Source organism: Limulus polyphemus, unplaced genomic scaffold, assembly GCF_000517525.1.
Source record: "Limulus polyphemus unplaced genomic scaffold, Limulus_polyphemus-2.1.2 Scaffold1121, whole genome shotgun sequence".
Taxonomy (NCBI): domain Eukaryota; kingdom Metazoa; phylum Arthropoda; class Merostomata; order Xiphosura; family Limulidae; genus Limulus; species Limulus polyphemus.
Window position 1 is genome coordinate 84,422 of NW_013666731.1, and position 19,041 is coordinate 103,462.

Sequence of the window (19,041 nt, forward strand, 5' to 3'; positions counted from 1 at the left end):
ACTATTAAAAGAACAATGTGTGTCAGTCAGTGAGGGTGTGTATGCATGTTAGCTCACATGGAAACCCAATATTCCTATTGGCTTATTGTACAGTGGTACTTTTACATTTATGCAAAGGTGAAGGAAGTTTAATGTGCATTGTTTTATAAGAGTGCAATACTATGACATTTAAAATATTAACTTTAACGACAATTATTCCAGTAACATAAACAAACACACAAGAAAACACGTTAAATTAATTCTTTACCTTTCACTGGCTTATAAATAATGCAGTACCATTACATCTCAATACAAATTCCAACACACACACCAAAAAATTGCCAATTAGGTTTAAAGTTGAAATGCTCTTCGTACACACAGCACGAGCTTACCCACTATATAACCTACAACAATTAACCTTATGAATGACTGCCACAACTTTATACATTTTTGATGCTATACAGCTAACACAGTTCTACAACACAAAATAAAATATTACAAGTTTCAGATGATATACAAATGCAATTTAAACATATATACACACAAGAAATGTACAGAAAAACACATAATCATAGTGAATTTTTAAAATTATGGTACCAAGAAGTGTAAAATCAACTATCTTATAATTATTATAGGTTTCCAACTATCTCAATACAGGCATCTAAAAATCAAAAAGTAGACCTAAAGATTAAATATAATTCATATGTGAAGAAAATGTTTACCCACTAACAGAATAAAATATCACACTATTTTCCTTATTGGTAGTAATGGACCTAATGCTTTATTAATACTTTAGGGGAGAGTAAAAATGAATTGTTAGCATTCTAGAAGGAAAAATAAAAATAAGTAAAGCAGTGACAAAGGAAGACAATTGATTTTTACACTTCTTGATACCATAATTTTAAAAATTCACTATGTTATAATGTTGCTTTATCAAGAGTTTGATCAAGAATAAGTCTCAACATCTTGGTCAAGTACTGCAATCATCCACAAAAACAAGGTTTATAAAATAAAATAAAAAGTTGTGTACAGAGATATATATATTTTGCTTATAGTCATTCCATGTTTTATAGTTATTTACTTTAAATACAACATGTCATTCATGTCAAACTACATAATACAACAACATTATCTAAAAGATTTACGTATTTAAAATATATACCCTTTTCATATATCTGGTATTCCACTTAATAATCCTGAATACCTAAAGAAACATCTTTGGGCTTGGGTTCATATGACACAGCTCATTTTGTATGCAGAAGGTCAAATATTTAATCCCACCTATATCCAATTTGATTGATTTATTTTTTTTGAAAAATTTATTTTTCAGTAGTTCCAAGTTTATCCCCTAGTGTATGTGTGGATATATACATTGTTGTATGTGTGTGTGTGTGTGTGTGTATTTGTAACTGTTTATGTCTTAATCTTCATCAAATAATAATCAAAGAATTAGAAACAGAAATGTTGTCTGAATTTATAAAACTAAGGCTATACATCAGGAGCCAAAGAGTTTTTAGCAACAAAAATGTTTCAGAAACATTCCAAGCATATCAAAAATGGATACTTCTTTAACAAAAGTTAAAATTTTTAAAAGGTAAGTTAGTTTTTCTGTTTATGGCAAAGCTACTAAGGCTGTCTGCCACCTTTCCTAATTTCAAACTTTGACCAGAGGGAAAGAAACTGGCCACAGCACCTACCACCAACTCTTGGGTTATTTTTGAACCAAAAAGTAATGTTATTTACCATCACATTTTAATGCCTCCATGGCTGAAATGATGAGCATATTCAGTGGCATGTTCAAGTAAGCATGATGTTTTACTAACAGAGTATTTTAAGAATGTATACAAATGGGTGTTCACAATACATATAATAACAATACAAGGATGAATGAGTAGGCTTATAGCCCCTTAATTATTCTACTAGTGATGATGTTTCATGCTCTTCAGTGCAATTTCCACTAAAGAAAGCTTTTACATAAAACAATGAAGTCAAAGTTGTGCAAATCATAAGACCATCAGCCACGAATGAACAACGACATCCAAAGGCGAAGTTGATCAACCCAAGGGCAAAGAAACATTTGAACACTACAGAGGAACTGATAACTGGCATGTTGACTTGTACGTATGATTGCATGCTTTTTCTCAATGGACCTCAAACCTTACTGACATCTGGTTCATAAAACGATGACACTTCCTTGTGGTTTAGTGGAGTCAGTACGTTAGATTTATAGTTGGTAGAATTCACCTTCACATTTTTCTTGACTCTCCAGATGTTTAACTTACTGTTACAGCTGTATTTGCAACTGCCATGAATCCCTTGGAATACTTTAGTGGCATGCTTTGCATCATTTTTTAAATGATGTATCACCTGTTGTAAAATAAGAAATCAGCTGTACTTTATTATAGTTACTTTAGCAGATGCAATCTCATTCAATGTAATGACAGACTTCCACTTGTCACATGCCAGATACCACTTGTACAGCTTTTGACAAATGGTCTTCCAGTTGGCTGTGCTTTGGGAGAAACTTGTGGATGTTACCATTGTTTCACTCTTGTATAACTACCAATTTAGCTAAAATGTAAAACTGTATTCTGGGGTCACTTCTGGTAGCAAGCTATTTAACTTCTTTCACTACCTCAGGAGTGTGACTGTAAGTAACCATAGAATGGCCCATAGTTTCCTTGTGGAATTATGTCTTCCTTTTCTTTGCCACTTTTTATTGTTGTAGACTAGGAGAACTTTAGGTTGGAAAGTTCTATAATATAATCCTCCTATAAGAGGTCAATTTTAGGTATCATCTGCACTTACAAATAACTACACTTAACCAAAATATGCAACAAGAGGATCAGGTTTCTTAAATTTACCAACTTAAGTCAATTTAGTGTTGTTGCTCTATAGCAAAAATTATTGGTCAAACTATTTACTGAATTTTTATATTCCTACTTAGTAACAAACTGATAACATAATTACCAAGTTTATAAATCATTTGTACAGGGATTCTTAAATTATCAAACACTCAGTTTTTAATAATGTCCTTTATTGTTGCATCAAACTGGCTTGAAATCAACCGGTCTTTTAATGATTCAAAATTTACAAAATTTTGAGTGATCAGATTTTTGGTTCTAATGCTTAGTTTTTGCTCCATATAAAGTGGGCTTAGAGATTCACATGACACAAGCAAAGGAAAGTTTTTACAAAAGTAACCCAGTCATATCAAGTTCCAATTGCTTGGCTTAAAAGTCTCAGAATTATTAATTTTAAATTCAAAATTTTTTCTGCAGACTTTCTGCGTACTGTATTTTCAATCATCTTGCAAAATGTGTAAGTCTCTATTATCATTAAGAGAAAGGTAAGACCTTACACTTATCCTACCTGACGGAACAATGGATCACACACGCATCCAAAAAAGCAGCTCAAATAAGTCCTGGTTCTAGTACCACCTTAAAAAATAAGTTCCAGTACTCAGTTCTAGCAGAATTTCACCCCTGGTCTCAATCCATTCAAAACAATTCATGCAGCCCACAACAGATTATCTACACTAAGGGTCTTGTCATTTGTTACTCTTTTTTTTTAAAGGGAAAAGAATAATTTTTACATTTTTGATATTTTTGAAACTCAGTCAATAATAACAATTATATTACAAACCTTTCCTAAATAGCAAAAACTGATTATGTAAAAAATTTATTTTTACCCAAACATTTTTAGATGGTTCAGTTTCATCTGTTAAAAGTTCTAGATGGAGGTCAGTTCTAATAGAGTACATTTCTGTCAGCTGTGGAGAGAAATTGGAAGTTTTTAATATGATATTAAATAGTTACTCCTCACAAATATAGTTTCATCAGCTAGTAAACTAAATATGACTTTAGGTAGTTTTACGATTGGATAAAATGGCATTATTAATAAAAGTGCCAAATGTTATACTGGCCAAAGTACAATATGAAAAAACAAAACCTAATGTTGTTTAATCAATAACACTTTTACATACACAAATGTATCAAATTTGAAAACTTCACAATTGGCAATCTATAAAATTGATGCTACTATATACACACACACAGATTTATTACTTAACAAAATCAATATATTAAGGTTAATAAAACATCCAAAAAGTGAATTTTTGTGCACTCATCTTACAAGCATAAAGATTACAATGGAAGAGATTCTTAATCTTTTTAAGTTTAAACAAAATGGAAAGTAACAACACCCAATTTCTATTTTACTCAAATTTTTTAAATGACACTTGTTAATAGTTCAGAAACTGTCACAAACTTTTAATACAAATTAAAACTATTCTCATACTTACTTACAATAATACTTGAGTAGTTACTTTTCTGGCTCAAGTCTTCATATATAGTATTATATTATATAGGCCAGGTAAAAAACCTATTGTAATTATTAAGCACTAATAGGTTGGGTAAGGTTCTCACATACAGTACTGTAAGAGCTGAGAAAAAAACTATTATAATCTTTCGATGTATATCTGTCTGATTCAGATACTCAACTGCTTCAGTATTCAGGTACTAATTTCTATGAAGAAGTCATGTGAATTATGCAGTGTATGAGAAAGGAATGGCTATCGTTAAATGGCACTTGGACTCTTACAAATGGCCTTAACCTATAAATTTACGAACTACAAGTGTATTAATGTGCACAGTTTGAATGATAAGTAATTAACATAGTTCATTATAAAAAATATTCTAAGTTTTGAAATTCAGATCAGTGTAGTATTTCAGCTTTACAGGTCAGTACTAAATCAGCTATAGCACCTTTCACAATTGAACATAGAAGTATTAAATTTTAATATTAATTCAATAACTCTAGACTTTAAACAACACTTTACGTCAAGAATTCATATACACTCAGGTAGAATAATTAAACAAACACAGAAAAATATGGACAGAAAGTGCTAGTGGTAGGGCAAATAGGATTTTAGGTTCTATCTATAGAAAACTGAATACAAGTCTAAAGAGGTTATACTTTTATTCTACAGGTTACTGGTTAGGCCACATTTGGAGTATTGTGTTCAATCTTGAGCTCCTTACCTTAGGAAAGACATTGAATTTTTGGAAAGGGTTTAGAGAATGGTTACTAGAATGGTGCCTGGGATGGAGGGGTTGTCATACGAGGAGAGGCTGAATCTCTCAAATTGTTTTCTCTTGAAAAAAGAAGAGTTGGGGGGGGGGGGGATTCGATTGAGGTGTTTAATATTATAAAGGGAATTGACAGTGTTGATGCATCATCTTTTTCATATTTAACAATGAGAATAGTAGGACTGGAGGGCCACAAATATAAATTTTGGCAAGGTAGGAGTGATTTTCAGCTATGACAGTTTCATTTTTCCAACATGGCCTTTGGAATGGCTTGCCTTCAGATGTTGTAGATGCAGTATATTTAAGTGAGTTTAAGGAAAAGCTTGATAATTATATGAATGAAAAGGGCTGGCTTTAAGATGTTTTTTTTTTAATCATTTTAATTTAGTTTAGAGGATGGAACAGCCAAGATGGACCAATAAGTCCCATGTTGTCCCAAAACATAATGTTATACGTGTTTTTTCTTCTCCATTTACTTACATATAAGATGATTTAGTATCAGTAACAGACATTTAAAAGAATGGGAATAAAATAAATGTGCTGGTTTCATTGCCACTGTTTTTTGGTAAAGTTTTGGAAGTTACACGAGAATATTATCTGCAGTTTTTTTGTTCATTTTCTTGCATATAAAATAATTTAGTAGTCAGTAACTCAGAACATGATTGAGATATTAATACTAAGCAAAGTACCAACACTCAAGTTAAAATTATTATTAAACATACTAAATCATAAATCATTCTATATTCTAATTATTCTGAAACATTATTCCTCTTTAGCTCATCAAGTTGATTATAAAGTTATCTCCTAGCTACTAAACCACAAACAAATAGTCTTTACTTGATATTTAAAGGCATCATCTGAGGTGGGAACTAATAGTTTATTTTTAGCTGGGCTTTCCTCTCTGGCTAAAATCAACCTAGAAAATGAGTCATTTCCATGAGGATCTGTTATCTGTAAACACACAGAAAATTTGTGAAAACTATTTATAAAGTTAAGAACACAAAAGTAAGATTAATATAAATTAAGAACTACAGAATATTAGAGTGAGAACAATACTTAGAATTGTACTGATTTAGCCATAGTACAGACAATGTGTAGTTGTTGGGTGTGTTTGCCATATATTGGTTGCCCACACTGCTATTATTTATGGTAAAATAAAAACGAACTAAAACTGACATTTTCATCTCAATATAAAACTGTTTGTATAATGAGAAAATAATTAACAGCTCCTTAAGTACGAAAACATAATAATGAGTATTTATACAATGATAATGAAATCGAGATTACCTATTTACCTTCAAAGAAAACAAAAATTACTACTTGTTTTATGTTTTAGTGTCTTTAGAAGACTGGAAAACTAAATTTTATACCTCAACTAACAGTCAGACCAAATTATATAATTGAAGATGAATTTCTTGAATTTGAAAATATTAAAAGTTAGCCGAGAAAATGAAGCCTGAACTGAAACAAATGGCTAGCTCGGTCAATTTGACACATATCAGACAGCAACATTAGACGTCTTTGAATGACAGTGTTTGATTACAGTTAAAAGTATGCACTTGATGATTTCAGATTATAATGGTGTTTATGCTACACAAACTACAAAGAATACATGAGGTGTTAAAGCTTCAAAGTAGCAATGGTTGTGTTACAGATATCAGACAGTAGCAACAAATATTTTAGGATTGCCAAATTTATGCTATTAAAGCTATCTAGTAATCACTAGATATTCAATACAACTTTTTTTTATTGTTCAAACATCAGACAGTGAAAATTATGAAAACTCTGTATTGCTCAATTTGATTGACACAAATCAGATATTGAACATTACAGGTTTAAAACAGTGGAATTTTGTGTTGTTAAAAACAATTAACTTCCATCAAATGTTTGCAAGTGGTGGAGACTCATTTTTTCTAATTGATTAAACAGACAACAGACATCAGATTAATAATTCATCATTATGGATGACTATAATGCCTATATAAATATTTTTAAAAAACTACCCTTTTATTCAAAAACTTTAAATTTTTAAGCAATAACACAATTTGTGCAACTTTGTAATAAACTATAATATATTCTTGAAATAATGATTATTATTACTAAGGTCAATAAAGATAACAGAAAAATATGCTCATCTATATTAAGACTTCAAATTAAATTTAATGATTAATAAAACAAAAAAACAAACAAACCTTTCCTTGAAAAAATGAACAGTAAAAATGAACTGTGCTACCAGATAAAGATATTAAAAGTAGAGTGGTGTCCATAAGGGGCATTCCAAAGCTAGAAATTAAACAAATCCATAATTATTATAATTTTTACATTCTTAGAGAAGATTCAAAATTTGCATTATAAAACCTGACAAAATAATGCACATGATTACTGAAAGGATTAATTCAAGTGCAAAAAAAGAAACTTCCTACTATATTGTAATTCAAGTACAAAATAGTGTTAACTTAATGTAGTGTAACTGCACTCAACATTTTCTACTTGAATGCAAGTTCAAAAGAAAATATACTTTAACTGGATGGAAGTACACACATATTATATTAATTAACTAAATGTGAATAACATACCACTTAACTAACTGTACAGAGCAAATATATATACACACATGCACACACACGTAAGTACTATATATACACACACATATGAATGAGCTCAATTCTTCCATTGTGTAAACTCTAAAGTTCAGGCATCTTTCCAAATATCTTTTAATATTTACTTCTTTAAAACATATATTATACACTTGTGTAATTCTTGAAAATCTCTATAGCAATAGATATAGAATGTAATGTTAAAAATATAATAGGCCTAATGCTAATGTCTTATGATAAGTATGTATAATGTTTTGCCAGCTTATGATAACATCATAACAATTGTTATTGTTGTAACAAATGGCTTATATAAATAAGTATTCTGATCATTACTGTGTTTGTTGTTTCCCAGCTGGCTTGAAGAGCTCTGGATTTACTGAAATAAGTCATCAGCAATGGATATGGCATATATAGTGTGTGTGGCTGAAATATTATTATACACATTTCTAATTCTTTAAAATCCCCAAGTGATTAGATAAAGAGTGCAGCATTAAAAAAGATAACAGGCCTAATACTAATGTATTATTACAAGTATAATTATAGTAATTTTTCATTGCTTCAATATTTATTAACCATAGTTATAAGCTTTAAATTACAATGAATAATCTCCATTACTGACATCAAATACTCACCACATTTTTAAATCTAGTGAAGGAGAGTTGAGTAATAAAGGAGTAGTGAAAGAATTTAAATCATCTTCACTGTAATCTGTGAAACTAAGAAAACATCACTGCTTAGGATAGAATAAAAAGCTAGACTTACAAAATAATTTTCACAAAACAATTTAACATGCATACTTAAACCTCAATATTTTATATTATATATATATAAATTAGTTTTCCAGACAAGACTTACATCTAACTTATGGGCACAATGGTCATAATGAAAAATGTTCTTTGGAACAGCAATGTTTTTAGCACAGCTACTCACTTTATAAAGAAGTTTAAAAAGGTAAGGACCACCTGTCCATTTAAGTAATTTACTAGTGTCAGAATTAAGATGAACTAATCCAATATAGGGAATACAAAAATGTGTGTGCAAAAACATTTCAATGTTAATTAAAATTACAAGGTAAATCTGAATATTACTATTATCCATATTAAAGGAAAATAAACATTTTTCTGAAAAACATCATTACATAGGAATTATTCAAAACAATCAATTTAGGTTTATGTTAAATAAAATGATTCATCATATAAGTGTCTAAAATAGATATCTAAAATTTATGTTACTTTAAATGTATGAACTGACATTAACCCTTTGTACACAAGCTCAGTCCAATGGACTGAACCTGTACTACAGAATTAACAAGAACTATAATTCTGAATTTACATTATGTATCTTCAACAAAATTGGCAATCTTTTAGTAAATGTGAAACTATATTGTACACAATAAGTCAGTTTTTAAATAAAGTATATATACTAAAGATTCATCTGAGAATTTACTTAGTCTAAATGAAAGATGAATTTCATGATAGGAATACAAATACTTATTTTCATTTACATTTAAAGTTTGCATATTTCATTTGCATAACCTCTGGGACCTTCTAAATGAATATTAAAAGTTTTTGGTTTTATTTTGCAAAAATGTATATTTTATGTATAGATTTCTTTACACAAACAGCACACTTGATTCTATGAAAAATTGAAAAACATTAACAAATTGAACATAGTTCTTTTCAGTGTTGTCTGTGAACTTAAATATTAATTATATTCATAGGTTAAACCTTTATTCTATAATTAAACATGTTTTCTGACTGGTTATTTCCTTCCATATGAAAGAGTAAACTCCCCTGGACAACAAAACAATAAATCACAGCACAAACCATTGCACTGTTTCCAGCAAACTACCAGGCCTGAGAAGCCTTTGTTCTGTTTAAGTAAAGCAATAAACTTGGAGGGAGACTTACATTATAGCTTAGTAATATCTATAGTATAAGGGAAAAGTGCATCAAGTGATACAGAGAGGTGAAGATTGAGATATTAAGTCTTTCCTTTTGAAATTAAGAAATGAAAACTTGTCAAAATTTGAATTATAAATTTTTTTTAATGCTAAGTTTAGTGACAAATATTCACAATAAAGTTTAAAAAAAAGATTGAGAGAAATGCACTTTGCAGCTGAGTAAAATAATAACATGTTCAGTAGATAAATATATAATCATATAGTAAAACTGGCCTACAAAGTACATATCTAAGTTAGTGTACCAGTATTTTGTTAAATACGATATTTTGATTATCATATACATACACACACACACACACGTTTTATTTTTTCAGTTTTGTTCTTTTTATCCAATTGCTTATAAATATTCTATTTGTAAATTAAAAATGTAATTTATTTTTTAACGTGTGATATACGTAATACATAATATGTGGGACAAACTTCTAATCCTATACATATTCATATGAATCTGCATAGATCTCAAAGTAAAAATAATGTGGTAAATATAATTAAATTTCAGAATTCTTACCAATGCTTCAATAGCAATTACAATTTTAGAAGTCATTAATATGGAAATAAACAGATTACAAAAAAAGAAAATTTTTTCCTTTTTAAATACAAAACTATATATCCTTATAGTTTGAGTCAAGATTATAATGATACTACTGCTATAAGTTTAAGTAATAATAATAATTGGATTGGCATTTCTTTTGTCTAGATAGTATTAACAAGAAATGTACAAAAAAGACAAATACAAGAAAAAGGTAAAAACAGAAGAAAATGGATTAATTTTATTGATTTTTGTGCAGATTTAGATAATAAGTTTTATATTCTTGCTAAGATTCATAGTTATTTCTACAAGAATATACATTTCAAAATTAAAAGTATTAACAAAAACTGTAATGACATTTAATTTTCCAAATAATCATGCTAAACACCTAATTTCCAATATTATAAGTTATAATTTTCCTATACTGAAAATGTATTTCTGATAGATACTTACCTCCTCTCACAAGATTAGCTATTTTCATTTAGTGCTGCCCTCTATATGCAAACATTTTCTTTAGGCATGCCACAAACCTACCACTCCCCACCTGTTGGAATTACTATATTCCAACATGTCTTTCATGTAAATCATCATATGTCATTTCTTAACCAATAGTAGCATGATATGCTCATGTGACGCATGTGATTCCCTCTACACTCCTCTACAGAACCTTTGCTTCCAAGAAGTTTGGCAGAATATGTGAGCACTAGAGGAAAGTAAAATAGAGGAAAATTATAACTTCTGATACGATACTCCTCTCACAAGCTTAGCTAGGATACCACATTGAGAAGGAGGAGGGACCAGTGCGAAGGAACGAAAAAAGTATCCCCGAAAGCATCCGAAGGATACCCCTTACAATGAGAGATATAGATCCAAAAATCGGAAGAGGGGAACCACGCCACTTCTGATCCAGGTATACTCTTCACCCATGTGTGGAATGAGTAAGACATAAGGGTGGAAAGTGAGAAATGTAGAGTGGTAGACCATACTCAGAAAGTCAACTACATCCAAAACCTCCTCATGGGGTACCGACATCAGTGTGATAGTAGTATGAGGTCTCCCAATCGAAGGAGTGAACTGCAATTTCGATGGCTCAACTCCAGTGTTTATGTAAATGGTAACAGGAGGCACGTTATCACCAGAGGCAGTGCAATGGGTGACCACGAAATTTTATTTTGAAAAGCAGATCATACTGAGTTATTCACTCTAGACATGGCAGGAATGAGCAGCAATCCCCTTCTGCTTTACCCATGCAGTCCATTAGTGGTATGGTCCAGAACAGGCATGTTTATGACACAAAATATCATGAGGTAAGTCACTATCAAGCATCTTATGGAACACCCCATATCCATGATGAGTGTGGGAAGCCATGGAAATTAAAACACGAGTCAACATGGCTGTACAGTGTGGATTTAGAATTAAAGAATACCTGGTCATGAACCACTCACCACAGAGCAGGATCCATGTGATAAAAAAAGGAGATAAAGGCTGCTGAAAAAAAAAGAATAAAACTTATCAGTTAAAGTTGCACCAAAATCTGGAGAAAGGCCACAGGTGGTAGACAAAACCCTGATGAAGAGGAAAGTGTGATGTGATGATAATAGTGGGAGATGAATGTACTGGGAATGGTCCATTTGCTGGACTGTAGAATCTCCTCCATCAGATGAAAAAGACTAGAAGCAAGGGAAAATGTGAGATGTTGGATCTAATGGGAGGAACTTGGAACAAGGTAAGGGAGGAAGAAAGTAGGGAAGAGTAGGCCAAATGAACCAAATGAAAGGCGGACCCAATTAGTAAGGGTAGAATGTGAAAGATCACAAAGGGAGGAGAATTGCCATGTGATAAAAAGTCAATCATGCATACCCCAAAAGGTAGCAGTATGTGCTACATAAAAACAAAGGGCCCTGACACAGAAGCCTATCTGGATCCAGTCAAGAGTAAAGATGGGATATAGGAGGAAGAAAAATAGGAGAAAAATATGAACAACCCTCCCAAGCTGCCAAGGTCTTAGGGAGAAAGGAACAATCAGGATAAAGGAGAAGATAGGTAGGGTGATAAAGAGTACATGAAACATCAATGGCAAACAAATCCAACCCGTTGACATCCACAGGTTATGAGAAGAAGGAAATATGTTTTAAAGGATAAATGAAACAAGGAACAAAAAAGTAAGGGCATGGAAGACCACATTAATGTCCCAATCTGGAAGGGCAGGACATCCGGGAGGTCGATGTATCTGGAAGAAATGCATGAGAATGGTAAGAATAGGGGAAGTAAAAACCCTATGGTATTAGGAAAAATGGAAGGCATGGGATAGGGACACCTGATAACCGGAAAGAGAGGAGACCGAAACCCACGGTCGTAGAGCCAGGTGAGAGATTCTGCCACAGAAGGCTTGTCAGCAGACCAACAGTGGAAGACTTTCCATTTGCGTTGATATACTTTCATGGAAGATGGTCATATGGAACTAGCAAATAAGGAAGCAACTTGACATATGAAACTGAATCATCTCGCTAAGGACCAGATAAAAGCCAGGTATGAAAATGCAGGACGTGGAATGTGAGTTTGAGGTTGACAAAGAAGGAAGGGAGAAAGTGGAATAGAGACAAGTGGTGATGGGAGCAGACGCTTTAACCTAGGAAACCAAAGGTGAGCAATCAGACGATAAGGGGTGGAGTGGACAAGAGAAATCACCCAATGAAGCAGTCAGATGGGAGGGTACACAAAGATGTTTGTGTGACCAATCCTGGTTGAAGGCATTGACTGCCAAAACCTGTGGATGTGGTACAGGTGACCAAAAGATGGGCAACTTAGTATTGATGCCTGTGTCAAAGGCATCCAAGTGGGGAGAACCCCACCAATGACAAAGATCACTGAAAATGAGTGGATCTAATGTCCACTCTGTGGGATATATCTGGTCAGGATGCAAAAGATGATCTGCGACTAGATTAAAAGCACCCATAACATGATATGCTATAAGGCGAATGTGATGTGCATGGTCCCAGTATAATAGATCCAATGCTCAAAAACACAGATTTCTGGACTGTGTTCCTCCCTTGATGGTTGATATGTGCCACCACCAACCATACAATTGTCTGAATGAACATCACAAGATGATGATGGGTGAGAAGTAGGAAGTGATGAAATGCCCAAGGTACTTAAAAAAGCACCCATAACATGATATGCTATAAGGTGAATGTGACGTGCATGGTCCCAGTATAATAGATCCAATGCTCAAAAACACAGATTTCTGGACTGTGTTCCTCCCTTGATGGTTGATATGTGCCACCACCAACCATACAATTGTCTGAATGAACATCACAAGATGATGATGGGTGAGAAGTAGGAAGTGATGAAATGCCCAAGGTACTGGAGGATCCAGAGCAAGGTTCCATCATTCGTGAAGCACCCACTGAAGGGATCTCATCTGAGCATGACCGAGGGGGACCAGTGCAGTCATGGAGGACCACATCCCCAAAAGTGATAGAACCATGTGAGCAGTAAGTGACTGAGCTAATTGGGCATGGGGAACCAAAAGTTCCACTGAACATAGACATAAAAAGAATGCAGAGCACGACTGATATTCATGTTGAAAAATAGACCTCCAAATGGTCGAAGGAATGACTTCTCCCATTTGACCAACTAGCCCAACCGAGCTGCCACAGAAAAGAGTTGGTGAGTATGAGTGGCCAATTCCTGCTTGGAATGAGCCAGTCGACCATGTAATAATGAAATTGCATCCCCTGAGCATGTAGATGATGTGCAAAGGCCCGGACTATGCGACAAAACACATAAGCGTTGGAGACATCCAATTTTATCATCCACAACCCTGTGGAAAAAGCCGGTTTCAGGGTGAAAAAAAGACTCCATTTTCCTTTAAAATACTTAAAACCTATTACCAGTTTTAAATATGAAATTCCAAAAGAACCTCTTATATAATTATAAAGACTTTTTTTTCAGTAATCTAGATATAAATAATGTGCAGAATTTACCATACGAGTGCTACTCACATTCTTTGGAAGATTCTTTTCATAAGCATATTATTACTGGAAATTTAGATATAATAAGAGATGATTCTTTAAGGAAAATCATAGAAAAAAGTAATAAATACAGAATAGCTACAAAATATAAAAAAGCAGACATTTTATATTCTGTAATTATTCCACAATTTTCCTCCATATTGGTTTTCAGAATGGAGAAATTATAATATTAATAGAATCAAACCTAGATGTGAAACCTAGAAATCTGTAAACTTCTCATTTGTTAGAAGGTAGGGGTCAGTCTTTGACAGCTGCAATGTTCACAGGATCAGTAGTCATTCCATCTCTGCCAACTATGAATTGAGAAAATGTACTTCCTTCAGTATAAGTGCACACTTCCTTGGTTTCAGTTGCAATCCTGCATCTGCTAACTGTAGGAAGACCATAATTACGTTTTCAGCCACAACTTGAAAAGTGCAACTAAAGACAAGTCTATCATCCATATAGACTAGGCATCTCTCCCATTGCTGTTCTTTACATTTATGCTCTATCAGTCTCTTAAAAGTGGTGACCACATTACACAGACCAAATAGCATGAGCCAAAATTCAAACAAACCTTCTCAAGTACCAAAATTAGCCTTTGGTATACTTTTGTCATCCAGTTCAACTTACCAATATCCAGAAGCCAGATCTAGTGTATTGTGCTAATGGGTACCTTCCAATGTATCTAAATATTCATCTACATGAGGTAAAGTCCTTGACATGCATTACCATGTTCACCCTTCTGAAGTCCAAACAGTCACCACTGAAGACAACCATGTACTCTCCAAAGGTTATATTATTCTGTTCTTCAATACATGTTCAGTTTGAGCACTGACTAAATCCTTGGTACTCCAAAGAAGCCTGTGTAACAATTGCTTTATTGATGAGATGTGGCTGTTGTCTGACCCAATCGACCATTTTGTCCCACAAACACATTAGCAGACTCCCCAAGCAATTCATTGAGTTTACATCTCTATGTTGAGTTCAAATTTCGCACAATACCTCACTAAACACTTCAAATGCTTTGGAAATGCAATACGGTAGTTGCAAAACTAGCTACTCAACTACTTTGTGTCATTTCTACCTCTGATTTTATACTGATGACTCTTCCAGCAGAAAGCTGAATAGATTAATAGCCATAGTATCTACTACAAATTCATTCACCCAGTCCATGACTGCCAAATCCAGATCAGGCTCTACTAGTTTAAATGAGTAGGTGCTACAGCAGCCAGTGTTTGTCGCTGACCTTCGTGCATTTGTTGTGGTATTAGCCTGAAAGATACATGTATCTGATGGTCCACATTTGAAAACAAGATATGGACATTCATGTAACCAATGGTTATTTAAACCACACTGGAAAGAAATTAGCATACAGATAAACACAAGTTATTCTTAAAATTTTGTATTGAACAGTCAACTTTTGTATGTGCAGTCATTAAGCTAGACTAACACAAAACAAAACCTAGAAAAGTTCACAGAGTAGTAAAACATCTGGCTGCTCAAGGACTGTAATCAATTAAGTGTTTTTTACAAGCACAAGAATTCCACCAGGATCACTTGCAAATGTTTGATGATAGTCTGGCCTTTTTTTTAATTTTTTTTTATTTCTTTAAAGAGGCTGGAAAATTCTTCTGGTAGTCCTTTTTTTGTGAAACATTATAGACAACAGCTTGAGTAGATTGTACTTTTGGAATATAAGTGAATTGATACAGTCTAACTTGCAGAGCTAATAATTTTGCTAACAAATGAAAAATAATTTAAAACTATGTAGGACATGAATATATTTCATTACTAAAACTACAATTCCATGTCAAAACATACATTTGTTTGCAATATTCTTATAAAGAAAAAGCCACCATTAAAACTTTTTTGGTGTTTCAGGATATTTTACAATCAATTCTAATATTCAAAACTTCCAATCCCAAGTCCCTGAGCAACTGCTGGTTTTATTAAAGTTTCTGATATTACTGGGAACTTACTAAGACTTAAAATAGTTTTTTCTTTTGCAGTTTTACTTAATACCTCAAAAACTAAAAACAAATCTGTCTTCATATAAAATATTTTTGGAATGGTCATTCACTATAAAGATTAGAAATTTATTTTTAAATATATTTTCAATGTATTTCCTTATTTTCTCCTCCATGTAATTACAGTTTTATTAGCTTACATTTTTTATTACAGATAATAAGGATAATATGGATTTTTTTTTTAAAAATGCAGTAATTTTTTTAAACAACCACAAATGAAAACTCGTGAGAAAGCTATTACAACACAATGTATCAGAATTTGATAGGGATAAGTTATATGGACACATTTACTAACTTACCTAGATGGAAAAGCATGTTCAACGTTGAAAGCCTGGAAAAGAAAAAGAATACAGAACATAATGCAAATATTGTAAAAGAAGTCTACATCCTTACACACTTGCTCAAGTTCACATTAAAGTTTGAGACAAAACAATGAAAATATGTTCAATATGATACTGGGCTCTCTTTTCCACCTTAGTTTTAGACTTAAACCTCATGTTATAAAAATCTTTTGTCTAAGCTGAAACAAAACTTTAAATTATGATTTAATAATCCTAGCATATAATGATATATATATATTTATATGAATTTGTCATATGTCCAAAAACTATCTAATTGTAAATTTTCAAATAATTTCATTCATAACAGTAACAAGCTGCAATAAAAACATACCATAACAATAATGAAAATTCTTTTGATGTAACAACCTTGTCAAGAATCATTTCATACAAAGCTTACCTTTCCTTTTAGTTACTTTTCAATAGTAAACATTTCTATTCCTTGGTGTATTTAAGTGTTTTACACTCACAAAAAGAAACCTATCATTCTGTAGGTATTTGAAGAACTTGTAGCATTCCGCCACAATATAATTCTTCGTATTGTTAGCCAACACTGAGCAGCTGGTACATAATTGATTAGAGTTGTTTAAACAACTCTATTCAATTTCTATTCCTTTTTAAAAATCAATTAATACATTGCATGTTATATAATATATTGAAAATAGTTACACTAATATAAATAAGTTGGTCACTATGAGTGAATATCTAGTTTTACAGCACTGTTCAATAGATGTGCATGGTAAATAAACACACACATTGTCCTGCCATCATCCCTGTGAAACCAACAAAATAAATGCTGTGCTTGTCACACAAATCTCTACTAGTCTTAAATTGTTTAGTACAAAAGTTTTAAACTAACATTAATAATTCATTTTTGACCCATTCAAACTGAAAGTCAGTCATATTTTACATAAAAAAATTAACATTTTAAAAATGGACATGCTGGGGTGTGAAACTAGTTGAAAATCTCCTATTAAAAGTATAAATTTCTGTTTAGTACATAAAATTTATTACCTCATGCATAAAGAGAGAAACCTCATCACCTAAATGTCTGAACACATCATCTGTCTGAAACAACACTGAAAAATAAAAATTTTACTATTTAGAGAAATGGTCTCATTTTGACTCTAATACAACTTGATGAAAAAAATATATTTATGGCACATTGGGAGAAACCATCCATATTGCATTAATAACTAAGTATACACAAGTATCATAACCTTTACTTATATAACAACTTCACATAGACCACATCGATGCATTCAAACCACATGCTTTGCTTACTTTGACATTAGATTAATTTGTAATGAGTCCATCTTATAAGCTACATTGAATGCTCATGTAGAAACTATATGAACAGTTGTCGCAAAAGGAAAGTTTTTAATAAATATCAACACATATAATTATTGAATTCACAGATAAAACCATCAGCATTATTTAAATGTTCACTTATATATACCCATTTCCTTTTTCTTACACCATTCACAAACAAATAGACTAATAAGGTGCACTTCCATCAGGAGAGAAGTGGTCATCCTGTTTTGTATACAGGAACAAGTTCACTAGTTTTGACAAGACAGGACCAAACTAAGCAGGATAAGAGCTTTGTGACAATACTTCAAGACCACCATTTTATTGTTCTGAGTAGACCCAGCGTACCAGCACAAACTTGTTCAATTCGAAGTTTGGATGGATCACTAAATTCAAATGCATTAATTTCTACTGAAAATTAGAGACTATACTCAAATCATTAATTAAAGTTCACTGGCACCGTGTTGGTTGTTCAAGATAGTTTGTAGAATTAGAAACTGTGAGATGGTTGTCTTTCTCGGTTGTTCAAATTAATAATAAAAGCAAGAAATGAATCTACTCTACAGATCAAAAATCCTGAACAATGTGCCTCTGTACTTCTATCAATAACTTACAATATGTAAACCAGCAATTTACTTCAATGAATACATATTACAAAACATTATGGACTTTGAATCACATAAAACTTTTAACTAATGATGAATATTAAACCATTCTAAAGACCAAATGATAAAAGTTTCATTTATTTATTATAAACTCTTTTCTTCCTGCAATTTACCCAAGTTAGTGTATTACAAGTTACATATTTGAAATATTCTTATAAGACCCTATGTTGTTTACCTGTTTCACACTATTGTTTATTAATACAATGGGTAAAATATTATTGATATAGCAGCTGTACTACAAATAATGAAGACACCAACATGGACTAACCTAAATCCTCAAGTTTACTCAAGAACATATTGTTGCGTCAGCAAAGTCACATGACTAGTTTCTAGAACTATCCTGTACCTTGGCGAATGCTCTAGCATTTACTAGATATAGTAGGGTAGTCTGGTATATAAAAGAGGGTGACAACGTGACGGGATAATAGTGTGTGTAGACAGTGAGTAATTGAACTGCAGTCAGAGAGTATTGTTGACGTTCGTTGATATATCGTTTGTTATAGAGCGACTGTTGAAAATAAGTGCA

At 32.2% G+C, this 19,041-nt stretch overlaps 1 protein-coding gene across 1 annotated transcript in view; it reads right to left on the minus strand.

The window, feature by feature from the left end:
* LOC106462222 (transmembrane protein 131-like) overlaps nucleotides 1–19,041 on the minus strand; it is a 67,296-nt gene that overhangs the window by 22,910 nt on the left and 25,345 nt on the right. The window contains exons 2-7 of the mRNA XM_022389422.1: nucleotides 17,554–17,618; nucleotides 16,501–16,532; nucleotides 8,299–8,382; nucleotides 7,262–7,352; nucleotides 5,907–6,020; nucleotides 3,671–3,751 (exon numbers count right to left, since the gene is read on the minus strand). Coding sequence (XP_022245130.1) covers nucleotides 3,671–3,751; nucleotides 5,907–6,020; nucleotides 7,262–7,352; nucleotides 8,299–8,382; nucleotides 16,501–16,532; nucleotides 17,554–17,618 — 467 coding nt within the window. The remainder of the gene's footprint in view (nucleotides 1–3,670; nucleotides 3,752–5,906; nucleotides 6,021–7,261; nucleotides 7,353–8,298; nucleotides 8,383–16,500; nucleotides 16,533–17,553; nucleotides 17,619–19,041) is intronic.